At 44.0% G+C, this 23,556-nt stretch overlaps 1 protein-coding gene across 2 annotated transcripts; it reads left to right on the top strand.

Moving 5' to 3' along the window:
• Positions 1-2,989: 2,989 nt before the first annotated feature.
• Positions 2,990-22,509, top strand: LOC148316510 (steroid hormone receptor ERR2-like). 2 transcript variants are annotated; one of them, XM_088285791.1, is made up of 8 exons: positions 2,990-3,073; positions 4,483-4,551; positions 8,403-8,839; positions 12,208-12,324; positions 15,559-15,669; positions 15,933-16,094; positions 19,650-19,919; positions 22,203-22,509. In XM_088285791.1, the coding sequence occupies exons 2-8, from the start codon at positions 4,502-4,504 to the stop codon at positions 22,445-22,447; spliced, it is 1,392 nt and encodes a 463-aa protein (XP_088141917.1). In that variant the 5' UTR covers positions 2,990-3,073; positions 4,483-4,501; the 3' UTR covers positions 22,448-22,509. The 2 variants fall into 2 exon arrangements, with proteins under 2 accessions (XP_088141917.1, XP_088141916.1); XM_088285790.1 differs by lacking the exon at positions 2,990-3,073 and having other exon boundaries at positions 3,881-4,551; positions 22,203-22,508.
• The last annotated feature ends 1,047 nt before the right edge of the window (positions 22,510-23,556 follow it).

Here is a 23,556-nt window from a genome sequence, read left to right as displayed (position 1 = left end):
CGCATACTACAAAAAGGAGCAGTACAGTGTCCGTTGAATTGAATCATTAAAGGTCCACCTGGTGCACCTGTTGATGTGACGCTCACCGCCGACTCTCGCGGACGTCACGAAGCGCTGACGCCGTGCGGGACGTGGATGCCGCCTGAATTTGAGATGAACGTATCGATCGGTCTCGTCGCAACGGCAATGACACGGGTGCGCCGAGCGTTTAGAGGTGACTCCGTCATCGAGATGGGCCGAATGATTCCCTCCCAGCGACTGATTAAAAGCTCCGCTTGTGTATGTTTTTTTAAAAAAAAATTTTAACCACCCTCCATTAAATGAGAATTGAAAAGCGCCGCAGCGTGGAGGCTAATAGCGTTTGTTAACCCAACGAAGGCGCGGTCCAGTCGCGGTGGGTGCGGAACAGCGTGGGGGGCCCCTGAGAGGCCGAGCCGAAGCGGTACGTCATCAAAAGCCAAACAAGCGCGCCTGGCCCCCCCGTGGCTCTTCTAATTAGCCCGCGCCACACTTTTCCTGCGCACGAGCCAAGAGACAGAACACAATGTTTTGGCGCCAACTTAAGTGGAAACGTGTCATCACCATAGAATCATGTCATATAAATGCACCAAAAATATAAATTAAGCACAGTGTGTCTGGAAGTGTATTAAAAAAAAAAAATACAATGCGATCTTGATATTTTAGTCAATAAATTCACAAAAATATAACATGAAATAAATTCATAGTCAACGTCATGGAAGCACTTTGAGAATTCAAATTCAGGTCATGGGGGGAAAAAAAAAACACCTAAAAATCACAAGAATAATAAAATGACTCCGCAGCATCTCCCAAAAAAAATTATAATTAAATAAATAAATAGGTAGATACTAGATAGGTAGATAAATAAATAAACAAAATCACAGCGAGCATGATAGAAGCATCTTAAATGGATTGTGAAAAGAAGATATGTGAAAGAAAACAAAATTATGTCTCAAAGTAATTAATAAAATAAAATAAGTTAATGGAAAAATGGAATCATAAAAGTCAAATAAAATGAAAAACATTTTTAAATAAAATTAAAATGATCTTAAAATTAACTGGAAAAATAAATGCACACTGAAATCAAATGAAATCGCATAAGCCGAGATAAAATAAAGTCAAATAATAACGGCACACAAAAAGCCCCCCCAAAAAATTTTATTCAATAAGAAAAAAAAAAGAAAATTTAATTGAAAATTGGACACCCACTTACAGACTATTGATGTAAAAATGTAATTGAATTGCACAAAAAAGGATCACAATACTCAAAAATGAAAAAACAAATGAAATAAAATCCCACTGAGCATAATAAAAGCCCCTTTGAACATTTGAAAACATTTTTTTTTTTTCCTGTCCCAACCCTACAATTTTCCCATTTGTGTCTTGTAACGATCGCCGTCGCGGCGGCGTGACAACTTGATGAGGTGTCACATGATTGCTCTGTCGCCACCGCTGTGACATCGCGCACGTGTGTCCGAATAATACGCCACAGCCAACGGGCCCCTTTGAAATAATTCACACACTTTGACCGCGGCGGCCGCGTATTGATCAGCCCACTTTTGCTGCCCTTGATTAGCCTCTCGCTGCACTGCACATGCTCACGACGCCATTTTGGATTGGGGGCGGAGGTCAAAAAACATACAGCGTGATCAACCTTAAAAAAAAAAAAAACACGGGTTTCTGAGTCAAACATAGAGAAAATATTTTGTGACAAGAAAAAAAATTTTGGGGGTCTTTTTTTGTGACACCTCGAACGACAATCGGCAACATTTTTCATTTCATTTAGCAGACATTTTTATTTTCAGTGTTGCCGTCAGCGCTCTTCTGAAAATCGCGATCTTAGGAAAAAGATTGCGATCTGCTAAGATTGCGCCAGAAATTTCTTTTTTTTTCCGTTTTCCCCACCAGTCATCATTAGCAATTAGCGCTAAAAAGGCACGTTTGAAAATGTGGCGTTGAACGCGGCGTTTGAGTGCCAAACAGTCCGGTGAGTTGCTTAGCGCTGGAAATCTGTTTTGCTTAAACACAGACGTAATGATTGGATTAGTGTTTCTTGCTTTGGCGATAGCGTGATAGCCGGATTACAGGCGGTGGGCTCAATAGATTAGCTGTCAGAAGACCACGGTGCAAAACTCAGTCCAGACAAAAGAGATAAAAAAATATATAAAATAAAAATAATAATAGAAAAATAACCGATTTCATGAAAAGAGCAGAAGGAACGTCATCGTCATGAAAATCGTTCCCAAATTTCCCAATTTGTCATTTCGTCTCCTTTTCTGTGTCGTCTCATTCGAAACATCAACATATCGCCTCTATTGATTATGTCTGGATGTCTTAATCAGATCAGCAGAAATTCCCTCCACCGGAAAGTACATTAATGCCAAAATATTGATCAGGAATTTAATTGAATGCACCGTTCCGTTTATTAATCAGCCCCCCCCCTATCTGCTTTTTTTCTTTCTTTCTTTCGTGTTCCTGTGACTGTGATCCAAAGTGACAGCTAAATAAAATGTATAATTCGTGTTATTTAAAGAAAAAAAAAAAGGGGCGGGGTTGTGTCCCCGAGGCTTCTAGGCCGTGATCGGTAACGAGCGTGTGATGGCTTTCGTATTGATCGCGGGGGGGGATGTGGGTTTATGAAGTGGCTTTGAGGGGAGGGGCGGGGCTTATAAGATACTCGCAAATATTATTCTTGTATACGGTTATCATGTTTATTTTTTTTCCCCCCTTTTTGGACCTTTAGACGTTTTCCATCAAGTAATCCCATTTTTGTGCGACACATTTTGCGAAAAGGTCAAATGCTTTGTCACCCAAAAGTGACCTTTAGAGCTTTTTGAGGCCACTGCACTTCTTGTGAAAAGAACATAAGATTTTAAGAATTTTTGTAAAACAAAAGAATACCGAGAAGTTGCACGGTTCCTCATTTGCTGATCATGTGATTTATTTATTTTTTCCCTCCTTCTTAGAGTGTCCTGCTTGGTCAAGTCTGAATTGAGAGTTGCCGCTCCTCCATTGTCGGCTCGAATTGTGCCACAACATGCTGGCCGGTGGACAGGTAATTGCACATACTACACATCGAGATATAAAATGCCCTCCACAATTATTGGCGCCGCCTGGTTAAGATCAAAGTGTTCAAAGTTTGCAAATAAATGCACCACACACAGAATCAAGCTCCTCTCATGGCTACATCTTCATCCCCAGACCTCAACCCCATTGAGCATCAGAGGGGCTAATAATTGTGGCAAACATGCAAATTATTTTTAGGATATATATATATATATATATATATATATATATATATATAAATTTTTAATTTTATTTATTTATAAATTTTTAATTTTATTTATTTATTTATTCTTAATTTATTTATGTATTTATTTTTTATTTATTTATTTATTTTTAATTCTTTATTTTTAATTAATTAATTAATTTATTTATTTATTGGGGGGTGTGTGTGGAGTGCTTTCCAATTATTCCCCCCCCACCACCCTACTTATCAGTGTGATCGGTGGGCCGGTTGTGGGAAGCAGCTGCCGTTGCTTCAAAAGAAAAGCCGGATGCGATAAAAAGCGCACCGGGAACGCTTTAGCCGGGTGTAAGCTGGCCCTGAGCCCGTAAAGCGGCGTAAACAGTCCGCTTTGCAATAGACGTGCCTCTCGCTCGCTGGCGTAAACACCGAGTGTGACCCCTGCAACCAAATAACCCCATTTCACGCCCCACCCCCACCCCAACCGGGGTCTATCCGTCTGTCTGTCTGTCTGTCTCACTCACTTATATTCTTTTCCGGTCCTGTAGGGGGCGATGTTGTGCCAACTGCCTCAACCAGAAACCGTTTTTTTGTTTTTGTTTTTTTTAATTATGATACACAGACGAATGTGCAAATGATGCGCATGTCCAGTTGTGTGGAATTCAACTAAATAAACGCCAATAATCAATTTTGCAATTCTGTCGTGCAGAGTTTTGCAAAATGCTCAATTCACTCAAGATTTTTTAAATTTATTTATTTATTTTACTAAGTTTCTCTCCACTGGAATGACTGGAGGGCTTCCCCCTCCTCACTCCCCCCCCCCCCCGAGGACAGCCCCCTCCGGCGTGATCCAATGGCAGCTGCGCCAGCCATACTCGAGCACGCCCCTCCGCACTTAAAGCACCCCCCGCGTCTTCAATGGAGACTTCCTCTCTCGCTCGCTCGCGCTGCAGCTGCATCGCTTCATCCGTCCGCCTCTTCGTCTCTCGCTTCTCGCGCTTTTCTTCTTCTTCCTCCCGAGTAGCCTTGGAGGAGTTTGTCGGGGGGAGGGAGGGGAAGACCCCGGCGACATTCTGACATGATGCGGAGACTTGGGAACTGATCTCCACCTTGCACCGCGCGACTGCTTCTTTTTCTAGGCTTTTTTGTTTTTCTTTTTTGTTAGTCTTTTTTTTTTTTTTTTTTTTTTTTTTACCCTCGTCATCCTGCAACATCAGGAATGCTTCACGTGGACTGATGGATGTTTCCGAACTGTGCATCCCCGACCCGCTCTGCTACCATAACCAGTAAGTGCATCTTTGACTCACTTTTTTTTCTCCCTTCTGGAGAAAAAAATAAATAAATAAATCAGATGCTAAGTTCATTCCCAAACTCTTGCAAACTAAACAAGTGCGGCACGGGACAGTGATGATGTCGAAATGCTCAACAGAGGCAACAGAGATGTCCCGCTCTGCATCGGGTTTCAGATTAGTGCTGAAAAAGTCAAATAGGAGGTCTTGAGTGTGCGTATTTAAAAATGTTTCCCTCTCAATAATGTTCTTGACCAAGACTGTGATTAATGAGCCAAAAGTCTCAAAACAATGAAAAAATAAATTAAATGTTATTTACCACCATTTATTTATTTATTTAAAAATGTATTTAAAAAAATATTAGAAAAAATTATTTTAAAAAAAATTATATTTATTTTTATTTGACCTATCATGTGAAAACAGGTTTCATCGTCATTTACAAAAAAAAAAAAAAAACGATCAGTTTATCTCCAATTTTCATTTGATTGCATTTTTACATTCAACTTGATTGCCGTTGCATGTAAAAAATAAAAAAAAAAAAAAAAAATGCAGACTCAATAAATGCGAAGTCGATGACCTGTTTGTCAACGTGAGTGTCCACTTTTCCGGAGAGGAGAGGAAAAATACACAAACTTTTGCGATGACATAAATACAATTCCAGCGTTCGCGTTTGCTTTGCTTCGCGTGCTCTCAAAAAGGTTCTTTTGGCCAAATGTGTGCGCGAGACCCTGCAGTGGGATCCTCTTAATGTTAAGCTCAAGATGGGATTGGAAAAGCTTGAACTCGCTTGGCACTTTCCACGGCGCTGTCATTGAGAAGATGGCAGATAGGAAAGGTTACGGACAATATTTGTAGATATATATATATATATATATATGCACACACACACATTATATGTACGTAAACTTAGTTACTTGTTTTAAAAAACTTTGACTAGTTTTGACAAAATCCCTTCCGCCTTCGTTTGGTCCAAATTCCAAAAGTAGTTTTTAATCACTTGATGTCAATCTACGGGAGCATCCATTTCATCTCTGCTCCCGTAGGGAACCCTCACCACAAGCGGAAGCACACACACACGCACACACGCACGGAGTGATAGAACACACACGATAGCACACTGAGCCGGTTTCTAATTTTAGTGGCATGTTTAGCATCGCAATATCGCTCCGTGTTGTGTATTGTGACACACACACACACACCAAGAACACTGTTTTTGTTCCTTTTAATCCAGTGACGTGACATACGATAACTGTGCATGCGAACTGATGATGCCGTCTTCTAAATATTCATTGGCACTGATATCGGGCCCATAAAACTGTCACGTGATATTTAATTGGTGAGTTGCTACATGTTTAATCCGCTTGCCGTGACATAAATATTTGTAAAAGTTCAACGATGATCATGAATGGCCAGTTTGTATTCATTCTCAATGTTAGCTTAGTTCTAAAAAAATTTCCCCAATTTTTGTGTTCGTCTGGCTCTCCAAACGCGTCACATGAGCAGTCGTGGTAATTCCGCCTCCAAATAATCACATTTTATTGATCCACTGCAACACGTTGTCGTTCAATTTGATGAGAAGAGAAGAGTCATTTCCGTTATGTTGCTTGGTGTCTATCTTTGTTCCTTCTCACAGTGATAAGAATCAGATTTGCGTTTTGAAAATAGAGATTAAATATATCGATCATCCCAAAAATTATATATAAATATACGTTGCATTTAAATCAAATAAAACAAATAAAATATCTAAAAAAAATCTTTTCGTCTTCGGTCATCTGTCGACGTTTCCGTCACCGAGCGCCTCCGACCTCCGACCTTCATCGGGACGACTTCCCCCGAGCCCACCGATGAGTTTGCGTAATTGATCGCTCTCAAACAGGAAGTGCGTCGCCTCGAATTGAGCGCGCTCCTCGGAGAGGCGGGCGGATGTCACGACTTCATGCCGCCACGTCAACGACGCTAACAGTTAGCTTGACGCGACGTTGTCCCGTTTGCGCCAGTGTTTTTGGAGAAAGCCGTGAACTCGCACGCGTTACTTGCGTCCAAGTACAGAAACTTGTGTAAAAAGTTTTGGATGCGATGAAAATTTTAACAGTGGAAGAAAATTTCAAAAAATGCTACGTCTTGTGTTAGCTAGCATGACCCGAACTCTGTGGTCTCAAAACATGCTCCTGTAGCTTTATCTTAATCGCAAATGTTGACATTTTTTTTTTTTTTTTTAGATCAGAAGGAGAATTTTGATGCTGAGTTTTTCTAGGCTGGCAACGTCAACAATCTAATAGTATTTGTTTCTTGCACTGACAGGACGTTATTCTCGTGCATTGAAAACCTTTAAATCGTGAGATTGGAATTTTTTTTATATTTTATATATTTTTTAATTTTTTTTGGGACGCGTGAAAGCTGATATAAGACAAAATATTTCCCACATATCATTTTTGTCGCAGACATTTCTCTTAAAGTAATTTCCCCCAAATTTCAGCACAGTAATAAAGTATTTAGACGTCATATATTCATGTAAAATATTTCAATCTTGTTTCGGTAAAATCATAACTTGAAGTATTTCAACTTTGTTCTCATAATTAGCTCAGATTTTTTTTCATAAAGTCTCAAATCCAAAAGTAAATTCCTTTCAAAAATGTATTTCATGTCATGCACAAAACAACGACAGAAAAATCATTGCTAAAAGTACTTGAAGCAAAAAAATAAAGATTTTTTTAAGAAGTAATTAAAAAAATAAAAATAAATATATATTTATTTATTTATTTTTATTTGTTTTTTTAATGGTAATTTTACAACTTTATTTTCCTAAGATGACAACCTATTCCTCGTCAATTCTTCCCAGCGCCGATGATGGCAGTTGCGGCGGTGAAGACGCAGCAGACGTTTGAAGGTTATTCTTCCGGGCGGTAATTGAAATGCAAAATAAGACGAGAGGGGGATCGATGGCCATCTCTGTTTATTTATGAAATCAATATGCTAACTGTCCCTCACGAGTCCGTCCGCCCCCCCCCCCCCCCCCACCACCTTTCACTCTGCTTCCCAATGACGGCTGAAGTTGCCGCGCCTCGTTTATTTCGAGGGGTGTGTTTGACTTTGCGGGGAGAGCAATTTGCAGGAGGTGCGCGCCGCCGCCTATGTTGATGTCACCCCGCAGGTGAGGAGACATCATCCATGTGGGAAATCTATGCGCGGCCCTCGCCTGCTGCCGTGACATTGAAGAGGCCATTTGTTGTGTGTGCGCGTTCTGAAATCGCAAGTTTGACACGTTCCATATTTGGGGTCGCACGAATATGCCAATGGCGACATTGTGCGTTAAAGTTGCACATTACCATAACGCTTGTGGTGTTTGAGCATTATTCTCGTTAAATGAAATTATTTTAAGCCAATTTTAAAATGGGAAAAAAATTCGCCTCATATTTTAAGGCTGGCATCGGAAATCAGAAGAAAAAAAAATCTGTTAAAATAAACACACGCTTTCCCCGTCACGCCCCGCCCCTTAAAGGCACGTCTCCGAAGTCCTGTATTGAAGGCATGGGTCTATTTTTCTGTGGGGATTTGCAAATGTGGTGGGAACACAGACAGTTCTCCGGTTTGGTTTCAAATCCCCCCCCCCGGGACCACCGTCCCCCTCTGACTGTTTCGACGTCACCCCTTAACTCGTGCAATAACACCAGAGTATAAAAAAAAAAAAAAAATTACACGCCTAACAAGTATGAAAGCTGCACTGAAAAAAAGAAAAAAAATCTAATTAGGGGGAGCGAGTTGTTTTCAAAAAATAAAAATAAAAAAGCATTACAATTACAAAATAATTTGGAAAGCTGATTTAGATTTTATTTTTTTTTCTTGTTCAGGCTGCTGAGTAGAATGCCCTCGGAGGACCGCCGCCTGTCGTCCAGTTGCGGTTCTTACGTGAAAACGGAGCCGTCCAGCCCGTCGTCGTCGCTGGTGGACACGGGCAGCCACCACAGTCCCAGCGGCAACTCGGACGCCAGCGGCGGCTACATCCACGTGGGCGCGGGCGCGCGTTCCCACGCGCTGGACTCGCCGCCCATGTTCAACCCGGGAATGCACGGCATGGGGGGAGGAGGAGGAGGAGGCGGGGCCTGCCTGCGGCGCTACGACGACTGCTCCGGAGGCCTGGCGGACGAGTCGGCCATCAAGTGCGAGTACATGCTCAACGCCATCCCCAAGCGGCTGTGCCTGGTGTGCGGCGACGTGGCCTCGGGCTACCACTACGGCGTGGCGTCCTGCGAGGCCTGCAAAGCCTTCTTCAAAAGGACCATACAAGGTAAAAGTTCAGCTCCTTTTTGGATGCGTTAATATTGCAAATTTATTCTCATTTTTTTTTTCTTATTAAAACATTCTTATGACTTTTTTCCTTTGCAGTTGTAGAATTGCAACTTTTTTCATCAAATTTAATTATTTGGAATATTACAATATTATTCAAAAAAATTTTAAAATCTTTTCTTCTTGTGATATTACGATTTTATTCTTGCTTTTTTCTTGCGGAATATTCTGACTTTTTTCATATAATTAAAACTTTCTCAAATTACTTTTTGGTAATTTGAATGCCTTTCAACTTTTTCTGTTGAAATTTATCAAATAAGAACTTTTTTTCTTGTTATTAAAACGGTTGCCTTAAAAAAAAATATTCTAATAAATTTTTACCAATTTCTTTTCAATATATGACATTTTTTTTCTTAGAATACTACCATATTATATTCATAAAATATCTTTTTCCTCTTTTATCTGAGCCATTTTCATCAAATGAGGTCTGTCCTCACGCTGAGCCCCCCCACCCCCCAACCTGACAAAACACCTTTAATAGTCCACAAAAGTAAACATCGCCTTCTCAAATTCAAAGGTTTTACTGCCATGAGTGATTTAATGAATAAAAAAAATGTGCTGACGACGTGCTTATTTGAAGACAACATTGCTGTGTGACTTTGTGTGGCTCCTGTCGCGCCTTCGTCTTCTCCTCATCCTCGCCTTTGTGCAAGGACGCCCCCGAAATGGACCGAATGTGTCCGTCATTTGTCCCCAGCTGCGGGACACTCGCTCAATAACAATCAGTGTTGGGTGACTGTAATTAAGAAGACGGTGTTTCAGCGTTGAGTGGGGGGGGGTGTTCTCTTTGGGAAGGGACGGAGGTCCAATTAGGACCACTGTGGTGTTGTCAGAGGGTGGGGGGGTGGGGGGTGTCGAGGCGTCCTCTAAATAAAGAAAGGGGACGCTGGTCACTCACTGAAAGGAGACGGCGCTTTAATGGAATGGTAATCAAGGATTGGAGGAGAGAGGGGGGGGGGGGGGGGGCTCGGCCTCGCTAAAGGAGGGGGACAAGGAGAGGTCCGGCCTGAGTGGGGACGAGCGCGTGGATAATAGCATGGCGTAATAATATATCAAAATTTAGAGGGAAAAATAGGCGAGGTTACGGGAGGGATGTTGGAGTGCTCCAAATGTCCTCTGAGGAAATAAAGGTGGACGCGAGAGCTGATTAACTAAGAGGCTGCCACGACAACCGAGTGCTTTTAAAGATCGCACGCACGCACAATCGGAAATGTTTTCTTTTCGAACCATAAAATGATTCAGGCAATGTGACCTCCCTTTTCCAAACGGATGAACGTCTCGGTTGTCATTTGGAGTGCTCGACACACTGCGGAGACTGAATTGCGTTGAGGTGGGACGGGGGGGTGGTGTAGGACGATGTTTGTTCGTAGGCCAAACATCTCTTTGACCTCAAAGGAGGAGATGGGGGATTATGGCGCACGCACAAAAAAAAGAAATTATTAATCATTTATTATCATTGCGGAAAAAAAAAAACGAGGATGAGCTTGAAATAATTCCTGTTTTGGCGCTTCTTTTTGAAGTCAAATGAATTTATTTTCCACAAAAATCAATCCACTGAAAATGTTGAGTTTTATCCTGCATATCATTCCAAATTCACGTTTCTTTTTTTTTTTAAATGCCTGCTCACGCTATATGATCGCGCGATGTAAAAGCAACTAAGTGTCTGCCATCTAGTGGTGATTGGTGGTATTACAACTTTCAACTACAGTTGAGTCCTGCATATTTTTTCCTCGAGTTTTTTCACCGATATCCCACTGCTCTGTCGAAAACATATCTTGAATATTTATCAGGCATTTTTTTTAACAGTTTGTTGGGTTCGTGAAAAAAAAAAATCGCTGTCCCCGAAAATTATTCAAGTAAATGTAAAAAGTTTGTTGCTTTGAAACTAGCACAATTTCTCCCAACCAAAATCACTGAAGTCAACTTAGCGCGTCACTCACCACCTTTGCAAGCCACGCACACAAAACTACATGACCGCATAATCGTAAATGACCGCGCGTAAAAATGTCTTTGCACTCGATTGTACTTTGTTCGGCAGCCGATCGGCGGTACGTGCCAACATCCTGCCTCGCTCTCGGAGCATGTGAGGGTGCCCCGCTGGCAACCTCACATGCCAGGGATCTTGACAAATGTTGGCACCTTCTCCTTCACCAACATGGGGTGGGGGGTGGGTGTGTGTGTGTGTGTGTGTGTAGTGGTGGTGGTTGGGTGCACGGGGTGATGGTGGTGGTGGGGGGGGGGGGACACTTTTTGGCAGATCCTGCAAGCACCAACACCTGCTTTGCTGTTTTTAGCTCCCATTAATACATCTCGCAGCTCACGGGACTTTGTGTAAACATTCAATCAAGGGATTTGAATGCTTGGGCACTGAGGAGGCCGCGTGCGCGCGCGTCTGTGTGCGTGTGAGACTTGTCATGTGATTCGGGTGGTTTTAGCACTTAATGATCCAACAAAGAGAATGACATTAGATTGCCCCGGCTCGCTCGCCAACACTTGAATAATACATTGCCGTTTGATACGCGACACGGCAGCCTTACATCAACGCCGAGGGGAATTATGTCGAGTGCGTTCCAAGTCCTTGAGTTGCGTTCCATACACACACACGCACACCCCATCCTCCAGGAGAAGAAAATAGAGAGATGGGCCTAAAGGGGGGATCGCGGCGGGCCTCGTCATCCGACTGAAGCCAATTTATCCGTGGATTTTTTTTTGGGTGACCCATCAAAGTGCGACTAAAGACTCTTCCCCTTCACCGAAGTCACACGGGTCACCTTTGGCAAAGTGCATCACAGACGCACTCAGTTTACAGTCCCCCGTTTGCGCGGATTATGGACAAAGCCCGAACGCAAATACTTTGTTCCCCATTAAGCATTTTTTTTTTTTTTTTTCAAACCAATCAATTTCCTTCCGATGTTTTACAATGTACCGCGGTAATATTTCGGGTGATTTTGTGACACTTCAAACAGTTAAACTACAAAAAACAACCTGAAACGTGGATTGAATTTATTCCCAGACGCCAAAATAAGCACAAATAAATAAATTAATTAATTAATTAATCAATTTAATAAATAAGTAAGCAATATTGACACACTTTTGTATTTTTTTATTTTATTTTTTTTACAAAGCGTTCCTCATTTACTCCACGAACTGTTCCATCTATTCTCGCTATCACGACACACAGTTGATGAATAAAAACATTCATACCCTGTCAATTTAGTCAAATATGCACATTTTAAATAAATAAATATTTTCCGAATGAATTTTGTTGGACACAAAACTTACCCCCGGCCTTCTACTTTTCTTTCGCAGGCAATATCGAGTACAGCTGCCCCGCCACCAACGAGTGCGAGATCACCAAACGGAGACGCAAGTCGTGCCAAGCGTGTCGCTTCATGAAGTGTCTCAAAGTGGGCATGTTGAAAGAAGGTGAGCGCTACCGACGGCGTCTTCGCTAGACGGCTGCGTCCTGCTTTGCAAATGTTGCAAGTGAGCTTGTTAATGTTTGTGAGCCACCCGCCAACGTTGTAACCAGTCTTGGGGAATTCTTACGAGTTCTTAAAACGAGACTTGTTGCTTTTTATGCTTGGCGGAGGTCAATGTCGCATCAAAGTGTTGCCTTCCCTCGCGGTGACATCATCATCATCTTCCTTCCTGGTGGCATTTGTGCGCAGGAAGTCGCCAAGCTGAATGGAGTGTAACAGGACCCTCCAGCAGCCCCCCCCCCTCGCCCCACACTTCTCTCTCACTCACGAGGGGTCTGCTTGTATCTCCAACCATCCTACCCTCGTGCACCCCTCCCCCTCCCTCGCTTACTGTCTGGCTGCATCCCTTTCCCTCCCCTGGCTGCCGTATCGATCCGCTAAATGCTTTTGGAAGGTCCAACCTCACTCGCCGCGCGGGTTTGTTCTCTTCCAGCGGGAGTCTGAGGGAGAACCTAGCCCCGTATTTTATTTATTTATTTATTTTTTTGGGGCATTTTTGCCGTAAATTATTATAGTCCGGCTCAATTGAGAATGCGTTGTATGAATCAAAGGCACTTGTAGGCTCGTTTTGATTCAACTTGAATTGTGGTGGGATGGAAGGTACAAACATTGTGACGTGAAGCAGTTTGGCATATTAAAGAAAAAAAAAAAAAAAGAACCTCTGAATTTGAATTTACTTTAAAAAAACATAAAACAAAGAGAATTGTACCTTGTGTATTTAAAAGAACACCCACTTAGCTTAATGCTAACACATAATGGAAAATGCCATAGACAGGCTAATGGGTAGCAGTGTTATCAAGTGTTAGGCAATAGATATCTGGATTTAAAAAATAAAAGGTGCAGCAACACATGTAGACAGACAATTATAGCAATAGTCACAGGCATCGAGTTATCCTCTGCGAAAAAAACGACAAATATTATTGCAGATAAATTGCAGTAAATTAGACCACGAAACTAAGGAAGTCACAAACGGTTCAATTAAATCACTACAATTGACGGCTAAAGACGTCAAAGATGCATATTTTCACAAAGTACTACATTAAAGAATGATATATAGCTCATCTCACTATCCACCACCGTTGTAATTCTTTTTTTTAATTAATTATTTTTTTCGGTGTGTAAGCTTGAGAGAGGCCAGCCTCTTTGGCCCAGTTGAACTCTCAAACAAGACCAAGAAAAGGTCAGCCAGCCGGTGGAAAAAGTCCCGTTCTGCAACTGGCGGAAAGTATGGTGTCAGCCAGAGCTGCCAGCGGCGGGCAGTCAGGGATCAGAGCCCGCCGCTAATAGCATCACTAAGACCACCTTAGCCCGACTCGACCCACATGTTATTTTGGGGTGTTGTTTTTTTTTTTGTTTTTTTTAAATGTTGTTTTGTCTGATTTTGTCATCTTTTTGGACCACTCACATGCTGAACTACAAAGCTTCTTTTCCATCGGACATGCACACCAAAGATTTGCGATATCCAATATCACTGACTGTCAGTTGGCCTTTCCGATCAATAAGATGATATCAGACGGAGTTGTAGAGCTCGAGCCAAGATCTCCATTGGTTAAGTGCATTTACGGACGCTCGGGAAAGTATCTTGCCTTAAATAGCGCGTTAATCACAATTGGTCAAAAATACAAAAGAAAATATTACGCGTGTCAGCGTGTTAGCGGTTGGGGGGGGGGGTCTTCATCCAGCTGTCCAGTTGGACTCTCACTTCTCAGTAGTGTTGTGTATCACTTACAGGACTAGAGGAGATGATCATGCCTCCGGTTCAAAGGAAAAAAAAAAAAATTCCCGTCACTTTCTTTCACCTTCACATGCTAAAATGCTAAAGCCAACAATGGCATTAAAATTATTCGCGCAAACTTTGTTGGATTATTTGGATGAAAAAGGGTGACATGCGAAATGCTAATATCTTGAAATGATAATTTTAAAAAATTAACATGCTAAACACTAAAAGCATGTTTTAAAATCAGTCTTGTGTGGTTATTTTGGCTGAATATGCTAACATAGTCAATGCTAAGAAAACATGTTTGAAGTGAACATTTTTAGATTCCTTGGACTAAAGATGCTAGCTAGCTACGCGTGGACAAGCCAAATAAGTAACAGTGCTTAAAATCAAACCTGTGTGTTTATTTGGACTGGATGATCAATTTCTAAACACTAGCATGTCGTGACAAAAACATTGTCTGATCTTTTTAGCATGTGACAGTTTGCACACGCACAATTTCTGCATTCACAGGCTAACTTGCTAAACGCTAACAGAAGAACTTTTGAGATCAACTTGGGAAAATATGCTAAAGGCTAACTTAAGATATCGTTAAATAAACACAAAGTGCTAACAGATCATGTCTTGAGAAGTACTTTGTCTGAATATTTTCTTCAAAGAAGCTAACAAGCTAAAGTCTAATGCTACATTAAGATTGTCTTCATATTTCGTTTTTGCCTTAGCAGGCTAACATGCTACATGCTAACGACTCACACGAGGGGCGTCCTGGCTGGTCCGCCCGTATTGCGGACCCGCCAAATAAGGAGCTCCTCGGTCACCATGGCTACGACAGACGCTGTTATTTGGAGGTCCGGTTTTTCCATACGCCGGGCCGCCTAATTAAATCTGCGCAGGTTCGAAAGAACAAGAAGTCTATTTGCCAGCTGTATTGATCACTCTCGGGCGTACGATTGCAACGGCGTGTTAGGGGAGTGGGAGGTGGAGGTTATGGAGTGGTTGGGGGGGGGCGGTTCTGGATTTAGCTTCAATCTGCCAGGCATAAAATGATGTCAGTGTGTTTGCTGGGAACAAGGAGCTCCCCCGCGGGCGCGCCGCGTAATTAGGTTAGTGGATAGTCGGTGTCAGGAAATTGAAAGAGCATCCTAATCGCCTTCCTTTTGTGTTCCGGGGGAATCGAAAAGGAATTTAGACGAGTTGCTGGGAAATCTTGCACGACTCAATTCCACTTGACCGTGTTTAAAGTCTGTTTGCTCCCGCAACACCACCGCCGCCGCCACCTGCATGCTCAAACAACCTCAAATAGAATCAGAAGGGAGGCAAAGTATTCGCTCAAAAGACCTTGGCAAAAGTGGAAACACATACTCAACAGCTGCAGTCAATTAAAAGTTACAAAAAAAAAAAAAAAAATATTTAATTGTTTTGTATCTAAATTTTAGGGGGGGGTTCTGTTTGTTTTTGCAGGTGTTCGTTTGGACCGGGTGAGAGGCGGTCGCCAGAAATACAAACGGAGAATGGACGCGGAGAACGGCGCCTACCTCGGTCTCACCATCCCGCCCCCGGCCAAAAAGCCTCGTGAGTTTTGACATATCATTTATTCTGTTTTACGATTGCTCTAAACAATGTCATCGCGGAGGATTGATTTCAGATATAAAGCGAGCACATCGAGAAAGTTTGAACGCTGAATGCTAACAGTTTGGCGGGCCGGATTAAAGCGTTTAACGGGCCGCATGTGGCCCCCGGGCCGTAGTTTGCCCACACCTGCTATAAAATGCAGCTACCTGTTATTTTTTTTATTTGATTAGATTTTTTTTAAACCACATCTTGTCTGTCGTCAGTGACAAAGATCGTGTCGCATCTGTTGGTGGTGGAGCCCGAGAAAATCTACGCCATGCCCGACCCCGGCATGCCCGACGGCGACATCAAGGCCTTGACCACGTTGTGCGACCTGGCCGATCGCGAGCTCGTGGTCATCATCGGCTGGGCCAAACATATCCCAGGTACCGCAAACAGACGTTTCTATCGACGTTCATATATTTTTGGCGCGTCGCGATCCATTATGAGAATTCTGAGGTCATCCGCAGACGGCTGTTCGCACGCACGTAGAGCGCGAGGATCATTATTATCCGCTACTCATGCGCACCTCGGGGAAAAGACAGTCCCATATTCTAAAATATAATCAATACAGAGCAGCTGAAGCCATTTGATTGGCGAGGGTGGTGTGTGGGGGGCGGGGGGGGGCTTCACTGTATTCCATTCCAACGGCAGACTTAAGGAAAGCAATCCTCTTTCTTACTTAAGCGGACTACAAGGGCCCGCGGTGAAATTGATTTATTGGGCGAATGGCGGCGAGGGGGGGGGGGGGGGGGGTTCGCCGAGACGCCGGCGGGTCGGCTGCCTGCGCTTGTTGACGACTCGTTGAGTAAGGCGGCGTTATGCAAACGAGCGTCTCAGTTTGAGGCAGATGCTTTGCTGTTAAATAAAAGGCAGCAGATGCCGCTCATTGATCCGATCAATGGCAACGTTCACAACTAATCAGCTCCTTAGGCACGTCGCACGCGTTTCACGTGGTTTTGGCCATTTCCATCCAATCGTCTTTAATTCCGAATGATTTTTTTGTCCATCGATTGCAGTTTAAGCAACTGTCGACTGCTGGAAAAGAAAAAAAAAATGATGCCTGGAATATCCACCACGGGGCCGTCATGGGACTTTTCCACGGCGTGACAACGAGGCGCTCTAAACAGCCACGTTGGCGCGAGGCCCGAGTCAACGCACCGCTTGTCAAATTGGACTTTTATTATTTTGCCTTGCCTCCTCCCCCCTCCTGGCTTTATTTGCGTCAACTCACGGCAACAACGACGAGGCGCTCTAAAGCGGCCATATCGGCGGACTAGGAAGATGCTAAAAAAATTTAAAAAAAAAAAAAATCTTCGGCAGTTCTCGCCAAACATGTGCAATGTACTTCAAAAGAAATCTCTGAACTGCCTTGACGAGGTCTTGAAGTGACGACAGTGATCAGTAAGCGTCCAGATTTACTTTGACGGCCGTTACGATGGGCTAACCACGCCGGCCGGCTATTGATCGGGCTCGAAATGCAGACTTCTCCACGTGAACTCTCTGGGGACGTTTTAGCCGGGGGCGGGGCGGGTCGGTTCGGAGCGAACGCCAAGTAACGATTAACTCATTCACTAGCAGGCCAGGTGAATGCAGTTTTTGACGTCTATATCCGTCAATGGCATTGAATGAGTTAAGACAAAAGGGGTGCCAGCAGTTTAAGCGCCGTTCGCCGCCGTTACGGCCGCAAATGCCGCCTTACGATCGGCTAATCAGAGTGCAGACGGCCGCGTTCATGGACAAGCGCTTCCGTGGTCACGTGCAACATTCAAGTTTGTGAAACACACCCAAAAAAAAAAAAAATTAAATCGATATCTAATAGATTGCTTTTTTTTTTTTTATTCGTCTCTCTTTGTGTCTTTTCGCGGCTGCGTCGGCGGTTCCGAGCCCCTCCCTCGCCCGTCGGCGCACTGCCGGGGCCCTCTCGTCTCATTATTGCCTCTGTCGTTTTATTAGGCCCATTAGGGCTCTTAGGAGGCCTGTAATGATAGCAAATGAATAGAGAGTGAACTGCTGTCTGTTTTAGACTCGCCTCGCCGCTCGCTCGCTCGGCGGGCCGCTGACTTCATTGTGCCCGATAGACGTTCAATTACTCATCCCGTTTGGACTGTTGCGCACAAAAGGACGCGGGCGCACGCACAAGTTTGCTTTCGAGTGACTGCTAGCAACAATGCTTTGCTTCACTTAGAAAGGAAGACATTAAGAAGAAGAAGAATCCTCCGGAGTGCTTGATACTTATTTTTAAAATATGTTGTTAAATATTTTGGAATTGTATCCAAAACACAAATGTGAGCAAAAAACTCGTTTATGGGGAGAAAAAAAAAACATTTTCAAAATCATGTTAATGCAGACGGAAAACTTCCAAGCTTGCCGCCAGTCCAACAGCAAAACGAGGTTAACTGCGGCGAGTGGGCGCGACTCGATAGCGCGTCGTGTTTGCTCAAATTGGCATGAAATCACTCGGCAGAAATATTGATATTTCGTCATGGCGTGCTTGGTCGCAACACTTCACTTGACCACCTCCGGGCGACGCACCTCCGAGTCAGGGGAGGGCGAACAGACGCACCCCAAACTCCCCCCCCCCCCCCAGGGAGGGAGACGGCGGGGTTGTCGGGGTATTCTATCGCTTGAGTAAACTGAGTGGAAGGAAATATGAAGCGTGCAAATAAAAGATGAGAGCAAAGCGGGGTTAAATGGAGGCCATGTTGGACTTCATTTTGGGAGAATTTTTTTTTTTCATGAAATTCAAAAACAAAAAATGGACTACGTAAGGAAAGTTCATATTTTTTTATATACTTTGCTGTCCATGCATGATTATCCAAATTTTGTCGCCTTACTTAAAAAATATATATTTTTGGTGTTGTTATGATCAAAAATTAATCAGAAAAAAAAAATTGGGAAGCAAGGAAAAAATCCAATTATATTTTGTCACTAAAACAAAATATCCTCAACTACTGCGGGTGAACTGCCACCAATTTTGTGATTTTATTTTATTTATTTATTTAGTTTAAAGCCTAAAAAATGTATCCTCAACATGGACGAAACAAGCTTTTCACTGAAGAAAAAATTTATTAAAAAATTTAATTTCATTTTATTTTATTTTAAAGAGAGCATCCATTTCCCAGTTTTTGGTATATTTATCTGTGTAAAATCTGCCAGTTGCTTTTCATTTGCCAATTTTTGCCATTTTTATTGCAATAAATAAAGAATTTTTTTTTCATCCCAATTAGCTTTTTGTCTGCAACTTTTAACGGGAGTCACTTGAACTTCCCGCACATCGATCGAGTGTGATTGCGCTAAATACTCGCTAAGCCTTTTGTTTCCCCGCAAAACTGTCTTTCGGGGCTCAAGTGTTTGAATTCCTGATGCAGCCTGCGGTACAGTATTTACATCGACCCCCACCCCCCCCTCCAACGAGCCCCTACCACTCAGCTAATCGTGTAGCGGATGTCCTCCATCAGCTGTCTGTTTGGCAGATGTGAGGCTGGGATCGATGGCCCTTTCGCATTTGGTGGACTGATTACAATCTGCTAATCAATGACAAATCCCCCCCCCCACCCCACCCTCTCCAAAGTACCCCCCACCCTCCACCCAAGTGCTCGTTTCTATTTGGCCCGGCCGTTTCTCTGTTTGCTTGATAAGAAGCGTGGCGGTCGCCCGCGTATTTAATCGACAATCAGCCGTCCAATCAGCCGCCTGTTCACCATACTGGAGTGAAGGCTATTGTGGTGGTTCAGGTACTTTTATTTATTTATTTATTTATTTATTTTATAGATGACTTGATGGCTCGTCCCCAAGCTCTCAAGTCGTCTCAACAACAATGTGGCTTTCACATCCTCAATCGATTTGATAAGAAAAAGGAGCTCGTGCAGCAGTAATGTTAGTGTGGACTGTTTCAGACCCGAACTGTCCATTGAAATCTTTTTTTTTTTGAATTCCAGGCTTCTCCAGCCTGTCGCTGGCCGACCAGATGAGCCTCCTGCAAAGCGCCTGGATGGAGATCCTGGTGCTGAGCATCGTCTTCCGTTCGCTGGCCTGCGACGAGGAGATCGTCTACGCCGAGGATTACGCGGTGGACGAGGAGCAGGCCAGGAGCTCGGGCCTGCTGGACCTGCACGTGGCCATCCTGCCCCTGGTGCGGCGCTTCAAGAAGCTGCGCGTGGACAAGGAGGAGTTTGTCACGCTCAAGGCCATCGCACTGGCCAACTCGGGTCAGTTGACGTTTTCTTCTTAAAAGCCATTCCGTGCATGATGTATGTGCATTAAGGTAGCCAAAATATTGGATGCAAAGATTTGTATTTGGCCTCCAATAACCTTTATTGTGATCTACGTTCGCTATCTGTCGTCCAATCACGCCCACATCGGCGTCCAATTAAAGCACAGAAAGGAATACAAACTCAAATTTGCTTCTGGTGTTGCCACGCTGAAGGGTAGCGAGATAAGACGGGACAAAAAGGTCGAGAGGGAAAGGGGTGCTCGTTTTAATTTAACGCCCGCTGTCCGCGTGTGTGTGTGTGATGCGTGCACGTGCGTGTGCACGTGTGTGTCTTTCCCTCCGTCTCCATAACAGTAGCTGTCACAGCCCGCCCCAGATATATTTAGCATTTCATTAGGAAAACAGGCGCTGTCAATAAAATGCGTTAAGTGGAGCAGAATGGCGAGACGCCGCCGCTCGTATCGACACTTTGCTTTTCACGCGGCACGGTGACCAATCGATGGTGACGCGGCCGCCGTCTTTTCTCCCGCCTGACTGAGAAACAGAAAAAAAAAAGTGCTGAGCCGGCAGCTTTTTAGTGGCGACAATAAGGCCTATTTATTTTTCTTTCCTGCCACACGTTAGCAAAGCAACTGTTAGCGTGTTAGCATTTAGCGTTTGCGGTAATATCACAATGCAGCACAAGATGCTAAATCCTAAGCGATTGTCCTTAGAGCTTTCTCCGAATGATAATTGTCGCTCACTGAGAGAGCTGTTATTGTTTTCAAGTGTAGCAGTGAATTGTTTTTTCTGACGATTTCTCAAACTGGATGTTAGCTTAGCAACTGTTAGCGTTAGTATTTGTTGACTTCACATTAGAAATAGTACCTGACTACTGATCAGGACGTACACTCCCTATTGATCCGGTAGCGTACCTTTACTACGACGCTGTCTTGCTATATGTTAGCATAGCGGCTGCTAGCATGTTAGCATTTTTGGAAACGCAACTGACGACAAAGCTTGATGTGTAAATCAATTAGTGAACCGCCTCAGCGCCTTTATTTCCCCGGGAACTCGTAACATATCTTGTTTCATGTTAGCATAGCGACTATTAGCATTGGAGCCGTTCTTATTGGTTGTCCTGTATGGGGGAGTGGGAACCAGTGGGGACCAGTGGGAACGGTAGACACGTGAGAGTAGGAAGCCAGAGTTCAGCAGTGAGGCTCAGAAGAGCGGCGGCAGCTCGTTTGAACGCGGCCGCCGTAAGCTCCGGGGCTTTCGGAGTGGGTGCGCGCGCGCCCCTCCCGCGCGTACGTGTGCGCGCGCGACAGCTGTGGAAATTCATGGCCATTGATTTTGTAATTAGCAGCATATCGACGGAAGGCCGCTGACGGATTACTGGGAAATTGTTTCTTTAAAGTTAGCTTTGCATTCCGCCGCCAACCTCCCACTCGTCACACACACGCGCACGCCGGCAAGCGGGGATCACATGAGTATTAACATGAAGGTTTCCGATGAAGAGCGCGGCGACACATGTGCGGTCCACATAGCCTGGTTGATTTCCCAAGATAGAAACGTAATTTACACAGAAGGCGACTGGTAAGAGAGACTTAATCAGTCAGTTAGGAATATAATTAGCCTTGTACGTTCCTTCCTTGTTTTAGTTTTTTTTTTTTTCCTCTACATGATTTACTGTAGAGGATTTACTCTTTTTTTTTCCATCACATGCTTTTTTTTTTTTTTTTCCATTTGCCTCTCGCATCGGTTCAGTTCTGTCCAAAACTGTCCGGTGCTGTCATGCTAATATTTTAGAAGTAAAAAAAATACTTTTGGGGAGCCCTAAAAAGAAAAAATTGAAATAAATGAATAAATAAAATAATCTTTTACGGTGGTGCCTTGATACTGGATCACCGTACAGCCCGTAAAGGGGCCAACTGGTCTTCCCTACGGAAACGGAGATCATCATTTCCTAACAATGCTGCTGCCCAATTCATTAGCAAACACTCGGGACTGGACGTGGTCCACATTCGCGATAGAAATGAATCTTGTGGCTCGTCCCGCTGTAGTGCCGCTCTCCCTCGGGGACCGGGCCCATCCGAGCATTCATTTAAGGAGCGTCGTTAGCCGCTAACAAGTCCAAGTGGATGCAAATCTTCAGACGTGCATCACGACGCGCCACCACGCTGAAGGCGCGCAATCCTAAAATGTGGACTTGCCTTGTGTGCTCTCCGCCACCCACCCACATCCCTCCCCATGTGGACTTGCCCTGTGCCCCCCCCCCCCTCCACCCCATCTCCAGACTCCATGCACATAGAGAACATCGAGGCGGTCCAGAGGCTCCAGGATTCCCTCCACGAGGCCCTGCAGGACTTTGAGGGCTGCCAGCACCCGGAGGACCCTCGTCGGGGGGGCAAGCTGCTCATGACGCTGCCCCTCCTGCGGCAGACGGCCACCAAGGCGGTGCAGCACTTCTACAGCATCAAGATGCAGGGCAAGGTGCCCATGCACAAACTCTTCCTGGAAATGCTGGAGGCCAAGGCTTGACAGCGGGTGGGGCGGGGCCTACGCATTTGACAGACAGCTGCGCCAACCAATGAGACGGGGGCGGGACATCGCATTGTGAATAGATTCGAATATATTGTGCCAACGTGAAAAGTGAAGATCAACGTGACGCGGGATTATGAATATGTATATAAAATGTACAGAAATGAAGCGAGTGAGGTCTTGTTATAAGCCACAGGCCCGCGGCGGTATACAGTATCATCTCAAGCTTCTGCGGAATTTCACATTTTACCCCACCCCCACCCCCCTCCACAAATTTCAATACCAAATGTCATAACATGCTCCGTCGCCACTTTTACGATCGTTTCTTTGCTTTCAAATTTTCTAAATCTCAGCAATAGTCGACATACTGTACTGTATAATATTTGTTGTATACTGTGTGGAAATTGCACTGCGGAGGCGGGTTGGGGGGGCTGCAGGGGGGGGGGCTATTGTGTCACGGATTCACCTGGGAAAGGATTCACGGCGCTTAATTTTTCAGCCTTATTCCAAAACGAAAACAATTTGTTTTCCCCACTTTTAAATTCTACACACCCCGTAAGTTTTGTGTGAAGAATTTTGAAGGTGGGGGGGGGGGGGGATTGGAATAAGGTAACTTGTACAAAAATGTGCAAAAAGGTGCTGTGATGCGCTACATCACACAAGGATTTCAAACGTGACCTCACGGCGACTTTGGTGGTCGCAAGCGGAAATGTGCAATAATGTAAAACGTCAGAGCGTCTCCCCCCGTGAAGCCCACAAACGAGATTCTTGGGGATTCAAATGTAACCTGGCCTTTTTTTTTTACTTTTCTTTTGAACACCCTGTTAATGTGACCCGGTAGCTCTGCAATAAACCCGCTTCTCGTGTTCTCATGTCATATCAAATGTGGTTGTTTTTACAGATTGGAAAAAATAATAAATAGCATTTCACCCAAAAAGGCGGATTCAGTCCTAAACGGCCAATTTCCTGTTCAGCTTCGGACGTTAAGTTTTAAATTGTTTTTTTATTTTTTTTTGGGTGCCTTGTTAGGCATTTTCAGGTGTATTCTAAAGGAAAACCAAGCAAATTTGAAGTGATTACAGGAACCCAACACAGCTGTTTTTCCTTTG

Source organism: Idiotropiscis lumnitzeri, chromosome 21 (assembly GCF_059441095.1).
Source record: "Idiotropiscis lumnitzeri isolate Australia: NSW breed Sydney's pygmy pipehorse chromosome 21, RoL_Ilum_1.0, whole genome shotgun sequence".
NCBI lineage: Eukaryota > Metazoa > Chordata > Actinopteri > Syngnathiformes > Syngnathidae > Idiotropiscis > Idiotropiscis lumnitzeri.
The sequence above is the reverse complement of the archived record's forward strand: the minus strand, read 5'-3'. Positions and strand labels throughout refer to the sequence as shown.

Excerpts from the sequence above, each read along its gene's own strand:
- LOC148316510 (XM_088285791.1), top strand. The coding sequence starts at position 4,502 with ATGGATGTTTCCGAACTGTGCATCCCCGACCCGCTCTGCTACCATAAC. Across the intron at positions 8,840-12,207 it reads CTTCAAAAGGACCATACAAG|GCAATATCGAGTACAGCTGC; the intron begins GTAAAAGTTCAG and ends TTTCTTTCGCAG. Across the intron at positions 15,670-15,932 it reads GCCCCCGGCCAAAAAGCCTC|TGACAAAGATCGTGTCGCAT; the intron begins GTGAGTTTTGAC and ends GTCTGTCGTCAG.